Source organism: Uloborus diversus, chromosome 4 (assembly GCF_026930045.1).
Source record: "Uloborus diversus isolate 005 chromosome 4, Udiv.v.3.1, whole genome shotgun sequence".
NCBI lineage: Eukaryota > Metazoa > Arthropoda > Arachnida > Araneae > Uloboridae > Uloborus > Uloborus diversus.
In genome coordinates, this window is record NC_072734.1 from 7,711,840 (window position 1) to 7,729,876 (window position 18,037).

The following is an 18,037-nucleotide window of genomic DNA, read 5'->3' on the forward strand; positions in this document are numbered from 1 at the left end:
ATTTTTATTTATTTTTTACGAACCCGTTTTTTTACGAGCACTGTTATGACGAGCAAAAATCGCGTCTCTTCGCGTTCGTTATAAGCTAGTTCGACTGTACTTATGTTGCGAGGAGTGATAGAGATAGGATTGTGGACCTTCTCTGTAGTTTATTTTGTAGTCATACAGTAGAACCTCGTTTTACGCGGGCTTAATTTACTCGGTTTCAATTATACGCGGTTTAAGACTTGACACCTTTATTTTACGCGGATGAGTTTCGGTTTTACGCGGATGCGGCAATGCAAACAGATAAAATTTTCCCTTCTTTCAAAATCCAAACTTCTAAAGATTGCAGATTACACGTAATAAACTGCATTTTGGCGTGCTAATAATCGAGCTTGGGCCACTGGAGACATTTTATGCGATTGCTTCCAGAGCTCTTTCCAGAAGTAAAGTCATTAAACTCACACAGTTCAGAAATCACTGAAAGAAGAGCTTTTAGGAGTGACAAAGGAAGTCAAAACCTACGAGGATACCGACTTCGGTGATACACAACCAAAAACTTTCACATTGAAAAATTTAAGTCATTCCTTTACAATAGAAATGATCTTTCTGATTTGTTAGTGAAGGAAGATTCTATCATGGAAATGATGCAAGTGATCATGGATGCGTTAATGCTCTGCAAAGAGTTAAAGAAGAATTCTTAATGACTGCCAAAAGACTATCGTAGCCAGCTCCTTTATAGAAAGAAAACGAAATTAATTTATGTCCTCTTCATGCATGTTATGCATAAAAGTTCATATAAGTACACATTAAACTTATTATGTAATCAGTCATCACTAGAATGAAGTGTTTTGTCATCTACGGAACCAAACTCCTATTTTAACACTATTATTAGGTCTCGATTTACATGGCATTTCCGCGGAACGTAACCCCGCGTAAAACGAGGGTCTACTGTACAGTAAAAGATATGAAGGCGTTCAAAGTTATATTCCGCATGGTTCAAAGTTAATGTACATGACAACTAAAGGAAGCTCGTTTTTACGTGCGAAATCAAAGAGAAACTGAATAAACTTGATTTTTTTTTGCTTTGAAATGACCAACATTGTGTAGTGCACAGGGTTGCCAAATTTAAGTTCAGTAAATACGGGACAGGCTTCTAAAAGTGAAAGAGGGGGGGGGGTGATATTTTTGTGGTTGAGGGCAATTACTGGTTATGGTGTATTTTTAAAGGGTGATAAACAATCATGTTTCAATAACTTCCGAAAGATTCCTCTCAGTATGTGTTTATTTGTTAGTACACTTTTGGAATAACTAACTCAAAGAATATTTCAAGCAATAGAACGAAGTTCAGTACATAGATCGACGTTGATAGGAACAGGTGCTAATTAGTTTAGTAACAATTTTCATTTTACTTAACTTTTTTTAGCTTAAAACACTGTCTCCATACTATAAAATTTTTATTAACCAGAATACGGGACCAAAGCCGTCCCGTATGGAAAATCCCCGGGACGCGGGACGATTTTTCAAAATACGGGACTGTCCCTTGAATTCCGGGATGTCTGGCAACCCTGGTACTACAGGTTCTCAAATTTGCGTTTGAAAATGATAAAGCTGAAATTAAGTTTTTAAAGTAGCTTACTGTTGTATGCTCGTTTCTTTCAAAATTATTTGTTATAATTAGCTAATGAATGGAAAAACCAAACGATATGTAAAAAATATTTAATCAGAAAATTTAAAGATGTCAAAATATACTTATTTACAACAAAATGAAAATGAAATCGTATAGTAATATTAAAATACGTTTTAAGCATTTAAAATAACATAAAAATACAAGACTTAATGAAATTCATGAAACCCCTGTATGTTTTACATACGCGAGTATGCATATATACAAATATAATAAATTCACAGTTATATGAGAAACATAGGTCGAATATTTAATGAAATATTTTTCGCAGAAAAATTCTTTTTCTTCTGATCATTGGAAATGCATTTTTAAAAAGCTTTCTTGTAGAACAGTGGTGTCCAACCTACGGCCCGTGGATCACACGCTGCCCGCGGAACTGACCTGTACGACCCGTCGTTTCGTTCATTGCTACAAATCTCGGACCATGATTAGTCTATTTCAAATTTAGAGCCCAATAGCCAGAAATTTGTTTCTGGAAAACAGCTACAAAGCTCGCATTGATAAAATAAGCTTCAAGTAATACTAATAACAATTCGTGGTTTATTATTTTCTTGACTTTTTCCCCCCATCAAGTTTTTCCATGTTATCTAGAAATTTTTTAAACATCTCGAATTTCTTGTTACGTCAGCGAAAAAAAATCTCACATGAGACCCTTGGGTTCGAAAAGGTTGGGCACCACTGTTGTAGAATATATCAATAAAATTAATCACAAGGCTTTCTTTCTGTTCGCTTAAACGTTCGTTTTCCTGTTGTCCTTATCGGCAAGATGATTTCTACGAAAACTTCAAGAATTAGAAAAGTAGTTGCTATGCATTTATAAAAAAATGAGGTCCATTTGGCGAAGAACTGTTTGATGCCTCAAATGAGGAAATGCAGAATTTACCACCGAAAATATCGTTTGAAGATGAATAAGTTCCATCTGGGTCACATGCTTTCAACAATTTGAGGCACCGTTACTAAAAGTTTCGAATCTTTCTTCAAAGTTCTGCAGAATACAGCGAATCCAGCAAACAGCAAAGATAATTATATGGTGCTTTTCAGTTTAATGCATCAGAGAATATGCGAAAAATTGCACAGTTGATTCTGATGCATCATCTTCGAGGTCTGCAGCAATGTTCAGTTCTACCATACTGTTCGGTTAAGTCGAAGATTTTCCTCTGAAAACGGCAGCGACTTCTTCTACGGTTTTGCCTTTTGTTTCTGGCACGCGGTTGTACGTGAAAAGCCAGAACATCGCCAATAAAGCAGCAAAGATGAGGAACGTATATTCGCCAATCATTTCCTATTTAAAAAAAAATCAAGAATTGATATTAAAAATCAAAAGAAATACAAAGTTTGAACAAAAAGTCATCAAAGGGTTCATTCCAGGGTTGGCTTTCTGCCGGCAGAAACTAGTTTTTGCCGTGCCAGTGGCAGAAACTGGTTATAACCGACAAAATTCGGCAGAAACTGGCAAAATCTTCCAAGTGCCTTTAATAACTCAAGTAATTACTAAATGATATTTGTTTAAGTAAACTAAAAAATTAAACTTAATTTCATCATCGCAAAAAATGAAATCTTATGCTAGTGCCCTTGATTTGGTTCAGAAAGGGAACTTTTCAATTGCAGGGGCTCGAAATATTTCGATTAATCAAACAAAGGACGAAAAAAAGAAAAAAACCATGTGGGTGCTAGGGAAAGAGAAGTGACATACAGAATTAAACATGCATTTTTATTTTTTTTTATTTTAAGAAATTATTATGTACTTCTTCAAGAAGAAAGTGCCTGACTTTTACTTGCCAATATTACCGAGATTTTTTACCTAATGTCGCAGCTTTGCAAAACAAATTGGCCCCCCAATGCAGCAGATGAAAGTTTCACGAACATTGCTTGTTCCTTGATGCATTGCCTGTTAGCTCTTCTGTTGCAAGAATATTCTCTTCTCATTTGTGCATATTAAATTCAGAAACTGCTTAGAGTTTTTGAAACCACCTTTTCTTAGAGGTAACTGAAGGGTCCAAACAATCTAACATTTGACTTTAAATTTTAGATAGTTAACCAAAGCACAATTTAATTACAGTATTAATTATTCTTTCCATGCATTTTCTATTGTATGCCAATAATTTTTTGTCATTTGTGAGTTTTTGCCAGTTTCTGCCGCAAATGTTGCAGAAAGTGGTTTTTGCCATGCTGGTTTTAACCGGTTTCTACCAGTGGTTTTAACCGCCTCGGCAGAAACTTGCCAACCCTGGTTCATTCGAAATAAAAGCGAAATGAGTGTATCTCACAAAAGACTTTAATCTATAGCACCAAATAAAATGTCCAACAAAGAAATAATATTTCTTTTTCTCGAAGTTTTTTCATTGGTTCCCAAACTCTCTAGAAGGCTATGGGAACTTCCCATAACTTGAACTATCAACAACTCGAAGGTTTAAGCCGGTCCTTTGGAACTTCAAGGACAACGGCATGTGTGAGGGTGGTACAGTCAACGCTCGATAACTCGGAAGCCCCAAAGAACCGGCCAAAACGCTCGAGGTATTGGGAGTTCCCACAGCCTTTTTAAGAGTTTGAAACCAAATAAAAACTTTGAGATAAAGGAGCATTCGTGCTGTAAGGCTTCGAGTTATCGAGAGATGACTATAGTATTTTTGCGCACAAAATATTTTTGTTGCTGTTCATACATATGTTGCTGTTTTGGGCTTTCATTTTGTTTGCTGTTTCATGGGAAAACAATCCCGATTTAAGGTATTCTAGACAAATATTAATGAAAGGGTTTGGTCAGCGCCGTTCCCAAAGGTTATTTTGAAACTTTTTTTGGAAGTTATGACTACATTTTCTGAAACATGCGCCGGGCCCGGTTGCAGAAATGTTTCCTTCAGAGTAGGATACTAGATTTTAACCAAACTCGTGTATTAAGAAAAAAGTTGACGAATTTTTAAATACAGAGAAGGGAACAGGAATGCAAGAAAATATTTATGTTAGAGAAACATGTCTAAAAAGCATCAGCTTTACAGTTTATATGTCGTAACGTTGGAGAGAAAAGGACAAAAAAATCAGCCAAAAAATCAGCTACTATGAAACAATCTAACGACCAAACGGCACGACCTTGAAAATTCTTGCTATAGGTCCATTCTCAATGAGTGCAGGTAAAGCGGTTTGACTACATAGGCCCAAGTTTCTCTGCAACGAGGGTCCAAAGTTGCTAGTTTGGCCCCAGAAATGCAATGGCGTTTCCATTCGAATTTCTCTTAACTCGACACTATGTTCAACCTCCCAACATCTTTTTCATCTTTGTTAGTAAATTGAGTATAAGGGAGGACACGTATTTATTTATGGGCATGATCTAAGTTTGTTGAAAAGTCGAAACAATCTTGTATTTTCGTTCTTTTGTGTGCCATGTGCAATAAATCAGTGTTTTCTCTCCTCCCATTTTTTGCTTATCAATGTGGGATATCTTTGAGAGCAGACAATAAATATCCAGTTAAAGTAAATGTTTTTGTTAGCAAATGATTAATATATAATGAAAATAATTAGTTTCATTTGCAAACGATAAATATCCTGTTACTATGTTATTTTGACACTTAAGTTATTGAAATTAAAAGTAGGAGCCAATTGGAATTTGAGAACCGCTTATCAAAAACTAGTATTCAATTTAATTGAAATATAAGCATGAAAACTGTTCATTCTACAGTATAATAGCAGAAAAAGCGATAAAAATGGTAATTTTAAAGGAAATTCCATTGCATTTCTGGGTCCAAATTATCAACTTTGGACCCTCGTTGCAGCCGAACTAGGGCCTATGCAGTCAAACCGCTTTACCTGGGCTCATATCTAGTTGGAATAGACCTATATCTAGAATTTTGTCCAAATCAGTGACCCTCAAGGTCGTGCCGTTTGGTACTGAGTAAACAAAGCTGTCAGTCTGCTTTATGACTTACACCACTGTCGCTTTCAATCTTACAGCTGTTTTGGCTAGTAAACATAATTGGTGCTGCTCATAGTGGCTAAATATTGAACTACTGAGTGACTTACACCACTGTCATTTTCAATCTTACAGCTGTTTCTGTTAGTAAACATAATTGGTGCTGCTCATAGTGGCTAAATATTGAACTACTGAGTGACTTACACCACTGTCATTTTCAATCTTACAGCTGTTTCTGTTAGTAAACATAATTGGTGCTGCTCATAGCGGCTAAATATTGAACTACTGAGTGACTTACACCACTGTCATTTTCAATCTTACAGCTGTTTCTGTTAGTAAACATAATTGGTGCTGCTCATAGCGGCTAAATATTGAACCACCGACTTACATCACTGTCACTCTGAATAGAGTGAACTTAAAAGGAACACATTTCCGTACATAACCAAAATTTGAAAATTTTTGGCAATGATCCTAGTTGGAATAGACCTATATCTAGAATTTTGTCCAAATCAGTGACCCTCAAGGTCGTGCCATTTGGTAGAAAGTCAAATGTCCCATAATTTGCTGTGAAAGACTTGGAGATTTTTTTAATATCTAAGTTTAAGATGAAGTGTAATCTGTGTAAGTTGAAAACCAGCGGTGCACTACTTTAGTGGTCAACTCAAAGAGATTGATTTATATGATAAGGACTAATTCCGTACCTGAAAAAAGCGGTCAACTTAGACAGGTGGTCAACTTACAAGGGTGGTCAACTTAATGTACTTACAGTGATTGGAAGGAAGCCGAGGCTGACGATGAAGTTGGCCAACCAGTTGACAGCCACTGCAATACTTGTTGCTATCGGTCTAGCGCCCTGCCCGAAAAGCTCCGCAACCAGAAACCATGGAATGGAACCTAAGGGAAGAAAATTTTGCTTTTAGGCATCCGAGTAATTTTCAATAGAAAAAATTCTTGAATTCTGTGAGCTATAGAAATTGAAGACTTTGCGCAAGCGACACTCGTTTTAGGTTTCTCATTTCACCATTCGTGCGAGTAAAATTATATAATTGTTTAATGGTTCATTCGTTCCCCAAACACAAGACCGAGCAAATTTCTCCCTGATTTTGGTTCGACGTTTCACGGATATTTTTACAGTGTGGGCAGTTTTACATATTTGTGCACGTACTGTTCATTTTCCTAAGGCATTGGTTTATTAGGCACGAATCGCCGACCTTCGGTGTCGCTTATCGCCGAGAGGAAAAGTTGATTCTTCTGCGCATGCGCGCCCGAGCTAAATCAACGTTGTGAGTGGCCACGCCGGAATCACTTGACTTGGATTTCAGCGTCACGCCGCGTAGCGACGCCAAAGCTCGGTAATTTCGCTTCTAGGAAACCAAGGCTTAAGCCGAGACTTAGCGCCAATTTGCGCATGCGTCAGGTCTGCTGCGATTTTATCAAAATAGGGAGGGAAACCCGGAAGTTAAAAGTGAAAAATAATGTGTTCTAAGACAGCAAGTGCGAGCGGTAAGTGACCATCATTCGCCCCTTTCGGAAATGGAATCTGTCCTGAGTGGTAATCTTCGCTTTAGAGAACGGACAGTAATGGTGGATACAAGAGAAGGGTCATAGGGTCGTGACCCCCCCCCCATAAACCAAACCGTCATCAATATTATCCGTCCACTTTGTGTTTAAACAGTTTACTGAAATCGTTTGCAATTTATTCACAATCTTTTCAATTTATTAATTACTAGTGGTACCCGCACGGCTTTGCCCTTAGTTGAAAATTCAAAGGTCATTCGGCTCACCTATATATTTTCAAATATTGGATGATGAATTTCTCTCCAATTGGCTATGTTCATTTGCTCTCCCATTCCACGTCATGATAATTTCGTAATTTACTCGTCCATCTTATAATTTTGTTCTTAAAATTGGAATAGAAAAAGAACCACATCGAATTTTCAAAAAATCGCTTCGAGGTGCACACCCCCCATGCTACAAACTAACTTTGTGTCACATTTCATGAAAATCGGCCGAACGGTCTAGGCGCTATGCGCGTCACAGAGATCCTGACAGACAGAGGGACTTTCAGCTTTATTATTAGTAAAGATAAAGATTTTTCGAATTAACTATTTGAAATAATACTTCCTTTCATTGCTTATGAAAATGATTAGTAACTTTATGCCTCAATAAATGCCTCATTGGCCCCCAAGCGGTTTCGGAAATTACACATAAAACCGTAAGTTCACTCATGGGGAGGGGCATTCTTCCACGTGACCACGCCCCCCAAATGGTGGCTTGTATCCGTAGTCTGTGTGCACTTAGTACGCATGTTTCATCGTATTGAACATTGATAAATGTAATGAGAATGCAACCGAACTATTTATATTTCGATCAATATTGAAAGACTGAAAAACATTTTGCGCATATACTTTTTTGCAAAGAGAAACAGATTGATATGACTGTACGATATTCTAAAGTTATTAACTTTTGATAAACAATGGTGAGTAACTTACCTGGCCCACTTGCAAACATTATTATGAACCCAATGATGCACACAATACTAATATAAGACAACCAAGGAGCTTTATACTGAAAAAAAAAAACCGAAAAAAAACAATGTCATTAAAAATCAGATTGCATTTCAAAACTTTGAAAATACTACGTTTTATCTTTACAAAACAATACAGTATTTTAAAACCAAGTTACATTTTCTTATTTAAGTATCAAAAATAATTTTAAGAAACAAGCTTTTTCTTCATTCTTGTGGTCTCTTAGGTAAAAAGGAAAAATAGTTAAAACATCTGTTGATTAACCGATAGACAGTAAGACTGCCGTGGCAAGGTACAGCGCAGCGTCTGCAGAAATGAAAGCTTGAGATTTTTGAAGAAACGCATTTTGGATTCAATACTGACAATAGGGAAATGTTGGAGTTCGACGTTTTGTCGTGCTTTATTTTCAGTGGAAACTAATTAAGCAAGCTTTACAAATAAAGTTACAAGTACAATAGATGACAAAAACCAAATAAATTGAAAAACATTTTCGATACTTGTGCTTTACCTTCCCATGGCAGAATACATAGTAGTTAAAATTATACAGCTTATTTTCATGAATAAGTATATATGTATAGAGTGGACTCTATTTTGAACATTCATGAGACCGAACAAAAGTGTTCAGATTAAGGGGGTGTTTGTTATGGAGGGAGACGAACTCTCGGCAAATCGCTAGAGGGCTGTGCGGTTAGGGAGCAGGCTACTTGACGGAGTTCACATTAGTTGATGCGGGATTTAGTTATAATTCGGTTATGCATTATTGTTGTTTTTCCGCTTTTTGTAAAAAAAATTATGAAAGAATTTAAAAATATTTTAATGGATACATCAAAGTCGATTATTAAGAGAAGAAAAGCTACATCTTGTTTTACACCAGCATGCAAAAGTAGTTACTGATCAGGCAGAGAAAACGTTTCGCTTTTCAAAGAGTTTCCGAAGATGAGGAGAAACTTAAGAAATGAAACTCTTTGATTTCGTCTAAAAAAATTTAATGGTGTAGTCTGCGCTATAACCCCCTCCCTCCTACCCTGCGCAGCTAAGGGTAAATTGTTGGAATCGCTGGTTTATCGAGCTGATCGATAGATTTTCTTATCGTAGATCTAAATATGCAGATTTAGCTCAGGTGTCCCCCCCCCCAAAAAAATACGACAGAGAACTTTCCCTCCCTTCAAATGTTCGAAGCCCCATCCCAACCAAAAAAAAATTCCCCAATGACACTTAGTTTTTAAACAGGGGCGTAGCTAAGGGGGGGTTTTGGGGACAAACCCCCCCCCCCGAAAAGTTAGTCTCAAAAAAAAAGAGAAAAAGAAGAGAGAAGAGAAAGAAAAACAAAAAGAAAAGGAAAAAATTCCAAGCGATTATACATATATATATATATATATGTATATATATAAGAAGAACCCCCCCCCCCCCCCCCGAAAGTCGGATCTAGCTACGCCACTGTTTTTAAACACCTCTGAAAGTTTTGATGGCTTAATCTGCAACCCCCCCCCCCCCACCACCTTGGCATCCCTGTTAATTTCTGGAACATTTATTTTCCGAGATGGCCGATAGATTTTGAAAATTGCAGATGGTTTCGCTATAGGTGCCCCCCCCCTCTCCCAGAGCAAACGCGCATCCCCATTCCCAAATTTTAGGAAGCACCCCACCCGTCAGAAATGTTACCCCCCCCCCCCCCAAATGAGACTTTAATCTTTTTAAAGCACTCTGTAAAAATTTTAATGTCATAAACAGACTCATACCTCCCGCCCCCCTCCCCGCTTCAGTAAAATAATTAGAATTAAATTGCTGTAGCTGAAGTATTTACTCACGAGATGGCCGACTAATCCTCAACATAACAGAAACATATATGCTGATAGTTACTCTATGGATGTTATTTCCCAAGAGTGATGGCGCAAAGTACCCCTCCCCCTTCATTTTACCCTGCGTCCCCCCTGTAGAGCTTTTTCCCGATAATGAGACTAAAATCATTTTGAAGCATCTTCTATAAAAAATTTCAATAGTGAAGTCTCCACCACGAACCATCAACCCCCCCCCCCCCCTTGCTATAGCTATAACTATTAGGAAACAATACAGAAACATTAAATTAACAAAATGACCACTGGCTCTTCTATGCAAAAACTTTTGTTAGGAAAGCTCGCCCCAAGGGCAATAGCATTCCCTCTCATAATTTTACAGACCCCCCCCCCCGGAAATGGTTTCCCTAAAATTGAGACTGAAATTCTTTTTAAATGCCTTTTTTGAAATTTTCGCTAGTGTAGTCTCCATCATGACAATGAAAGAAAGCATAGCAGAAAGAAAATCATGGGTCAATAGGGCTTATATTGGAAATTCTGAAAACGAAAAAAAAAAAGTTTTATTCAAAAGTAGAAATAACTAGTTTTGAAAGTAAACTCCTCAATTACCGTCAAGGCCATGCAGATGGTGAGGATCAGTATGACGACCATCATTCCGGCCAGACCAATGAGGTGCAGAGTCCTGCGGCCAGCCTTTTCAACGAGGACCATGGATACGATGGTCATCAGTACGTTGATGGTGCCCATCCCGAGGGTGGCGTAAATGGCCACCTGCTGGCTCAAGCCGGCGTTCTTGAAGATGTCTGTAGAATAGAAGATGACCTGAAAAACAAAGAGGATTTCGTTCTAAAACAATTCATGGTTCTTTGCTTTTGGTAAACATGACGAACTTCTATTACTACGGTACAACTTAGTTTATCCGAAATAACTGGAACCAATGGCAATCCAATAATCGGAAAATGTGAATAGGTGCCAAATAAATAAATAAATAAAACCCTTAAATAGGTAAACCTTTTTAACATAAACTTACAGTTTGACCATCGATTACATGGAAAGGCTAATATCCGGTTTATAGGCGGAAATAGACGTATCTATTAGTTTATAGGGGTGTTAATTGGTTTGTTTCAGATGTGCACTTTTGCATCTTTATTATTTAGCCTAGTTTTGTAAAAATGAAAATTTGCTCGCAGCAACATTTTTTAAAACTAAAGTAGATTCGATCTCTATTCTCACGGCAAAAGTTAATTCGCAACTCCAACGAACTATAGGGGGCACTGAAGTCACTGTCTAATGGCAGACTTAAAAACTAAAACAAACGCACATGGTAACGGAGAAAATGCTAAAAGTGTTGTGATTTTTGTTCGTACGTATGATTTTTTCGCTTTATTCTTTTTAAAATTAATTTTCAAAGTCTTGTGGATATTCTGGCCCACGTAGAAAGAAATGAGAATTCAAGAAGCATTACTAAACGTCAAAGATTAATGCAAACTACGTAGCTTCGTAGTTCTAAGCAGCTATTTCCACGATGTTGAATTCGATATTTATCAATTCTTGATAAAACTAAATAATAATTGTGGCCTGACAAGAATAACAATTAATGCTAGAAAATTCAATATGACATTACAATTTGTTATCGAAAGAAGATGATACTTTTTTGCCTTGCTTGGCTAGCGCTTATTGTTTTCCATTTGTAGCCGAGTTCGAATTCCCGAATCGGTTCATTTAAAAATTTTCTGTATCGATTTTTCTAATTTCTGAGTTACGATTTAATTGTGTCATGTTATGCAAATCATCTACAGAATTCTTACGGATATATGGCGGTAGTTTTCTTTTCAGTTGATTGACCATTATTTCTTTTTACTTATCGAATTTTGTAATCTTACTACCATTTTATTCCACTCATGATGAAAATTAAAAATGGTTTATCTAAAAACGCGAAATCTCGCCTAGGCTACTTTGCTCGCACAATACTAAAACTATAACCCTAAACAAATTTGGCGAAACCTTTCAGCTGAGAATAAAAGGAATAAAGTAAATTCTTTCTCGGTTATTCATTTTGTTCTACGATAATATATTCAAGAAAATATTTTGCATACTGTCCATTCCAACTAAATGCTGCTGTAAAATATGGTAAGTTTAATTAATTTAAGATTAAAAAAAACCCCATATTCTTACAAATTCATACAAAACAATAAAAAAAATTTTACCTTGTATAACGTTATCCAAGTTTGTTAATCCAGAATTTTCGCTTTCACCAATTATTAAGGAAATAATGAAAACTAACATTATTTTGAGAAGATCAAGAATACTACTAAGGGACGAATTAATTTCTGTAGCTGAAAGCAAACTAAGACACATCGATTGCGTTTATAAATACTCAGAACAAACTGCCTGTGTTTACGTCAACAGACACACGTGGAACACAACGTGGCAAAGTTTTAGTTTCATTTGCAGTTTTGTAAATCACCGCAAGGTAGCGTATTCGAGCGCTGGAGTTCCGAATTGATTTATTTATTCACCACAAAGTTTTGAGCTTACCATTTTGCTTTCACGTTCCTGAATGAAATGGAAATATTTTATTTTCTTTTTGTTGTTTCCATGGTAACTATCTTTGTTTCCCCTTACTTTATTTCTGAGAATGCAATAAAGGAATAAGGCAATTCTTTTATTTTTCCAAAATTTAATTATTATTTTTTTTATTTTTAAATTTCAGATTTTTATAACAAAATGTTTCATCGTGTGACGTCACGAGTGAAGACTGCCATCTCGAATCGGAACGTGTGGTTGTCTTTTCTGGTAAGATATCGATTTTTGGTGATTTTGCATTGCGAGCAAGCATTATTAGCGGAACGAGAATGTAGTCAGTTAAATAAAATATTCAGTAAAAAGCGAAGTTTGGCAATGCCTTGGAAATTGATTCTATTAATCCTAGCGTATTGTTCACTTGTGACGTCAGCAACGAAAAGGAAAACAGACTAAACATCTTTTAAGACAGAAAATAAGTCGAAATTAAGAAAAAAGTAACTCACCACATGCCAATGCTCTTTCAGAAAAAAGATTTTTTCCTTTTCGAATGTGAGTGGCGTTTATTGGAGCACAGGCGCGAAAACGCGTCATCATCAGTATTAGATAACAAAAAGAACGAATGTTGGAACTATGGAACTGGATGAACGAGGTTCTACTGTACTTCAGAACAAAGTAACTATGGTCAGATCACTGTTTATAGTGATAGGGCCCCCCGTAGCAGAGCCCAAACAGTACATAGAAACTTAGAAATAGGTACAGCGAAACCTGTGTAAGTTGACCACTTGCGATGCACTACTTTAGTGGTCAACTTAAACAGGTGGTCAACTTACAGAGGTTGAATTATATGATATAGATCTTATTCCGTGCCTGAAAATAGCGGTCAACTTACACAGGTGGTCAACTTACAAGGGTGGTCAACTTTACAGGTTTTTACTGTAGTACGAAACTTGTTTCCGCAGCGTCAATGAGCTTCGTACTAACTTTGTATCCAATGTGCAAAGAAACACCTTCCAATTCAACACTAGTAGCCGCAAATAGCTGGATAACCCAAATGACTAAAAGCGCATTTTGTGGACTTGTTATAGTTTGACCACGGAGAGTTGGCGGATGAATTGGAAACTAAACACCTCAGTATGTAGCAGGTATGAGCGGCGAGATCACCATAGCAGTAAAAACTTACCTGCTTGCGCGTTTTCACCGATCATACCGACTACAAAATGAAGTGTTGTGTTTCCACTTCCGATTCATCCGCCATTTCTCCGTGGTAGTCATAGAAAAAGTTTGTGAAGCATCTGGAAATGGATTTGATATCACGGCTTATCAAGAAACCATTTACGCATAAGAAACACGAATATTTGTAAAAGATGGAAAATCAGAACGCAGATTTCCTGCTGAAATCCCCAGGATTTTCATCTACATGATCAGGCGAAAAATTCAAAATGTCTCTTAGGCCATCAATACACCGCTGCAAAAACAACATATGTAGAATTGAAAAAAAAAAAGTGGGGGGGGGGGGGGCATAATAAGGAGATTTTACCACTAAGAAATCTATTGAAACTAATATGATTAAACTTAAGTTTTAACACTTGGATTTATAGAATTTTTCAAAAAACTCCCAACTGTTTTGTTTATGAATTGACGCGTTTCTTGAACTCTAACCAAGCCCCTAAACGCTAGTCTCATTTTCAAAATGTACGTTTTTTTTAAATAACTAGTGGTACCAGCACGGCTTTGCCCGTAATAGAAAAATTAAAAGAACTTTTGGTTCGCCTATATATATTACAAATAATCTATGGTGAATTTTCTCACCAATTGGCTTGTACCCAAGTCACGGTTCCACGTTATGATAATTTCGTATCTCGCCATTTGACTTGTGCCCATGTTATGGTTCCACGTTATGATAATTTCGAAATTTACTCGTCCATCCTATGATAGTTTTGTTCTTAAAATTGGAATAGAAAAAGAACCACATAGAATTTTCGAAAAATCGCTTCGAGGTGCACACCCCCATGCTACAAACTAGCGTTGTGCCAAATTTCATGAAAGTCAGCCGACGGTCTAAGCGCAATGAGCGTCCATAGATATCCAGACAGAGAGACTTTCAGCTTTATTATTAGTAAAGAAAACTAAGACTCTTTATACTACTGCTTGTAGCTAACTTGTTAACAAGGCCAACGTATCTATTTTATAACTTCAGAAAATATAGCTGATAAACAAAACTTAACTCACCGCATTAATTCCCGAAAGTTGTTGAGAGATCATAACGACCACAGCAATGACTAGAGGTTTCCGCAGCATATCGTTGGTCCACATTTCTTTCAACGTAACCTAAATTTAAAAAAAAATAAACATTTCAAAATTATCAACATTCAAATGGAATAAATTTTCATGTTAAGGGGTTACTACCTCAAAAATGATGAAACGATCAAAAAATATTTTATTGCTTATTTCAAAACTAAAAACTATTCTGAACACAGGGGAAAAGTTTCATTACTTTAAGTCAAATATTTAAAACGTTATGAGTGGTTTTAGGCCATGCTTCCTATGTGTTCTTATGCAAAAGAAAAACTTCAAACTGCTTTTTCTCGATGATGATTTTTTGGAGTTTTCATGTCATTAGAATCCCTAAGGATTTTTTTTTTATTAAAGATACAGCTTTAAAGTAATTACTTTTTGCAATTGTGATAACATATTTGACAAAACTGTGCATTGGATAAGCATTTTATAAATTACTCAAATGTTTAGAGCATGTTAAACCTTTAAAAACAAAATTGTAAAAAAAAGCTTTGATATTTTACATAATTAATCACAGAAAATTTTCTAATAAACTCATAAGCAAATGAATGCACAGATTTTTAGAAATGATTATAGTGATCGTTTAGCAAAAAAACTTTTTTTAAAATAGTGCAAAAATAAAAAAGCCTTATGCAGGGCCGGATTTAGGGGAGGGAAGGCGGGGCTATTGCCCCGGGGCCTCCACAACAAAGAGGCCCCCACAGTAAAATTTTTACAAAATATCCTAACTTTCACGGGTCGAAAATATCGGATATATACATATATATCAAAATATTCGGATATATATCAATGTATCGGATATTTTCGAAAATATGATGATTTTTTCGAACCCTGATTAGTGGTCTCCACTCCTTCGTTGTCCTGGGGCCTCCACACTTCCGAAGCCGGCCCTACCCTTAGAAATTTTTAAAACTTGAAACTTTCCTCCATTTTTTGAATTTTTAAAACAAGTAGGCAATATTTTTAAACTTAGAGAATAAATTATCGATTGCAAAATAAGTATGCATGTTATGGTTTCAAAAAAATAAAATTTACTTCAATTGAAAAAAAAATGTTTGAAAGGTACTGTGACCTTTTGATTACTTTAGAAAAATAGTTCTTACTTTAGGAACTAATTTTATTTGCTCGTATTCTGCTCGCATTTCATCCATTTCGTAATGAATTTCATCAGTGCCTCGCAACCACTTCAAAGCTGAAAGAAAAACAAAAACGCTGTTTCAGTATGCCGGGTCTATCTAAGTATTTAATGAATACAAAAATTTGTGTAACACCGCTACACACACACACACACATAGATGAGTAAACGCTTAAGGCATTTTGAAACACATTTATCATTATTAAAAATCTACGGTAGCCAGAGTGAAGTATCGGGGTGCTGCCTAATTGGTGAAAGTTTAGAGGCTAGAGGAGGGCCGCCGAGAGCAAGATGGACTTCTTGTCCGTTTAGTTAATGGGTCCATGTCCCCCCATAAAACTTGTAAAATTTATAGTACTTCCGATTTCTAGCCGGGCCCCTAGTTTCAGGCCAGGCTGACATGGCCTCTCGTTAGACCTGAGTCAAGGAAAACAAATGTCTGCCATGGTGGATCAGTCGATCAGATTTCTGCTTTTTAAAACTAGGTCTGACCAGGTCCCTTTTCCCTTTTCAAAAATACTGAATCTACCTTCTTCCGCTGTGTAACCCCCCACCTTGAGTCCCCTAGGAGCTGGTTTGGAACTCTATGGAATTCACTTCCAAGATGAACTCTTGTGACCCCCCCCCCCCCCAGTGTGACAAAAAACTCAGATTCCGGCACTTGTTAAGCAATTGGCTGGATACTCTCTCTATATCCATGAAATTCCTTATTCTTCTTTGATGATCTATACAGATGATAGCAGGGGTGATATGGGAATTTCGGGAGTGTACTGTACATACTTATTCCTACCGGAGCTTTGGAATCTTTACTAATAACTAGTGGTACCCTCACGGCTTTGCCCGTAGTTGAAAATTGAAAAGTCATTCGGTTCGCTTGTATATTTACAAATAATGGATGACGAATTTCTCGCCAATAGGGAAGTTTTCGATTTTTCAATTTTATTTTTATATGATAGAGTAACATGTATGAACATCATAGGTGAAAAAAATTTTGCGATACGATAAGTAGTTTTTTTTTAAATTAATTTTTAAAGTTCAAGCCCTTGTGACGTCAAATGGCATAGGAAGTGACGTCATGCGCTCTTCCGATAGGAGAGAAAAGCTAGCGAACCGGTTCTCATGTCATAGGAGAAACCGAAGAACGTGCATTCGACTTCGAAGACGAAACGTAAAAGGCTTATCTCCTCGCATCAAACTCCTCGCGTTTCTGGAACATTAAACCTCTCATCCTCTCGGAAATATTCGAATATCATCATTGATATTATTTGAGGAAGATTATTTAGATTGTGCTTTAACGAATCCGGCCTCCATAGTGTGTTCAAAAGGATTACTGAATTTCTAAAAAATAAAAATATCAGCGCGCTCAAAATGTCCCTAGCGAAAACAAGGGATCTTCGGCGGAAGGCTGCCCCATTCGCGCCCTGTGACGTAGGCTCGTGACGTTTCAGAAGAGCGCTCTTTTGCGCGTGGATTTTTAAAAATTCATTAAAAATCAACCACGGTGTTTTAAAATTCGGCGATGGTGAATTTTTTAGTTTTGAGGGTCAATTAACAATATCCAATAGCCAAAATATGAACATTTAATAGGTTGCAACTTCCCTATTGGCTATGTTCATTTACTCTCCTATTCCACGTGTTCGGAAGTGTCCTTAAAATTGAAATAGAAAAAGAACAAAATCAAATTTTCGAAAAATCGTTTGAAGGTGCACACCCCTATGCTACAAACTAACTTAGTGCCAAATTTCATGAAAATCGGCCGAACGGTCTAGGCGCTATGCGCATCACAGACATCCTACAGACATCCAGACAGAGAGACTTAGAGCTTTATTATTAGTAAAGATAAAGCTGAATGTCTCTCTGTCTGTCAGGATCTCTGTGACGCGCACAGCGCCTAGACCGTTCGGCCGATTTTCATGAAATTTGGCACAAAGTTAGTTTGTAGCATGGGGGGTGTGCACCTCGAAGCGATTTTTCGAAAATTCGATGCGGTTCTTTTTTTATTCCAATTTTAAGAACAAAATAATCATAAGAAGGACGAGTAAATTACGAAATTATCATGACGTGGAACTGTAACATGGGCACAAGCCAATTGGCGAGAAAATTATTTGTAAATATACAGGCGAACCAAAAGACCTTTTAATTTTCTATTACGGGCAAAGCCATGCGGGTACCACTAGTTCGAAATAAAAA

At 36.8% G+C, this 18,037-nt stretch overlaps 1 protein-coding gene across 2 annotated transcripts in view; it reads right to left on the reverse strand.

The window, feature by feature from the left end:
- Window positions 1–1,714: 1,714 nt before the first annotated feature.
- Window positions 1,715–18,037, reverse strand: part of LOC129219847 (solute carrier family 2, facilitated glucose transporter member 1-like) — a 105,417-nt gene continuing 89,094 nt past the window's right edge. For both annotated transcript variants that reach the window (XM_054854155.1, XM_054854156.1), the window contains exons 6-11: window positions 15,816–15,904; window positions 14,647–14,745; window positions 10,501–10,713; window positions 8,063–8,138; window positions 6,337–6,464; window positions 1,715–2,951 (exon numbers count right to left, since the gene is read on the reverse strand). In XM_054854155.1, the coding sequence (XP_054710130.1) occupies window positions 2,808–2,951; window positions 6,337–6,464; window positions 8,063–8,138; window positions 10,501–10,713; window positions 14,647–14,745; window positions 15,816–15,904 (749 nt within the window). In that variant the 3' untranslated portion in view covers window positions 1,715–2,807. The remainder of the gene's footprint in view (window positions 2,952–6,336; window positions 6,465–8,062; window positions 8,139–10,500; window positions 10,714–14,646; window positions 14,746–15,815; window positions 15,905–18,037) is intronic.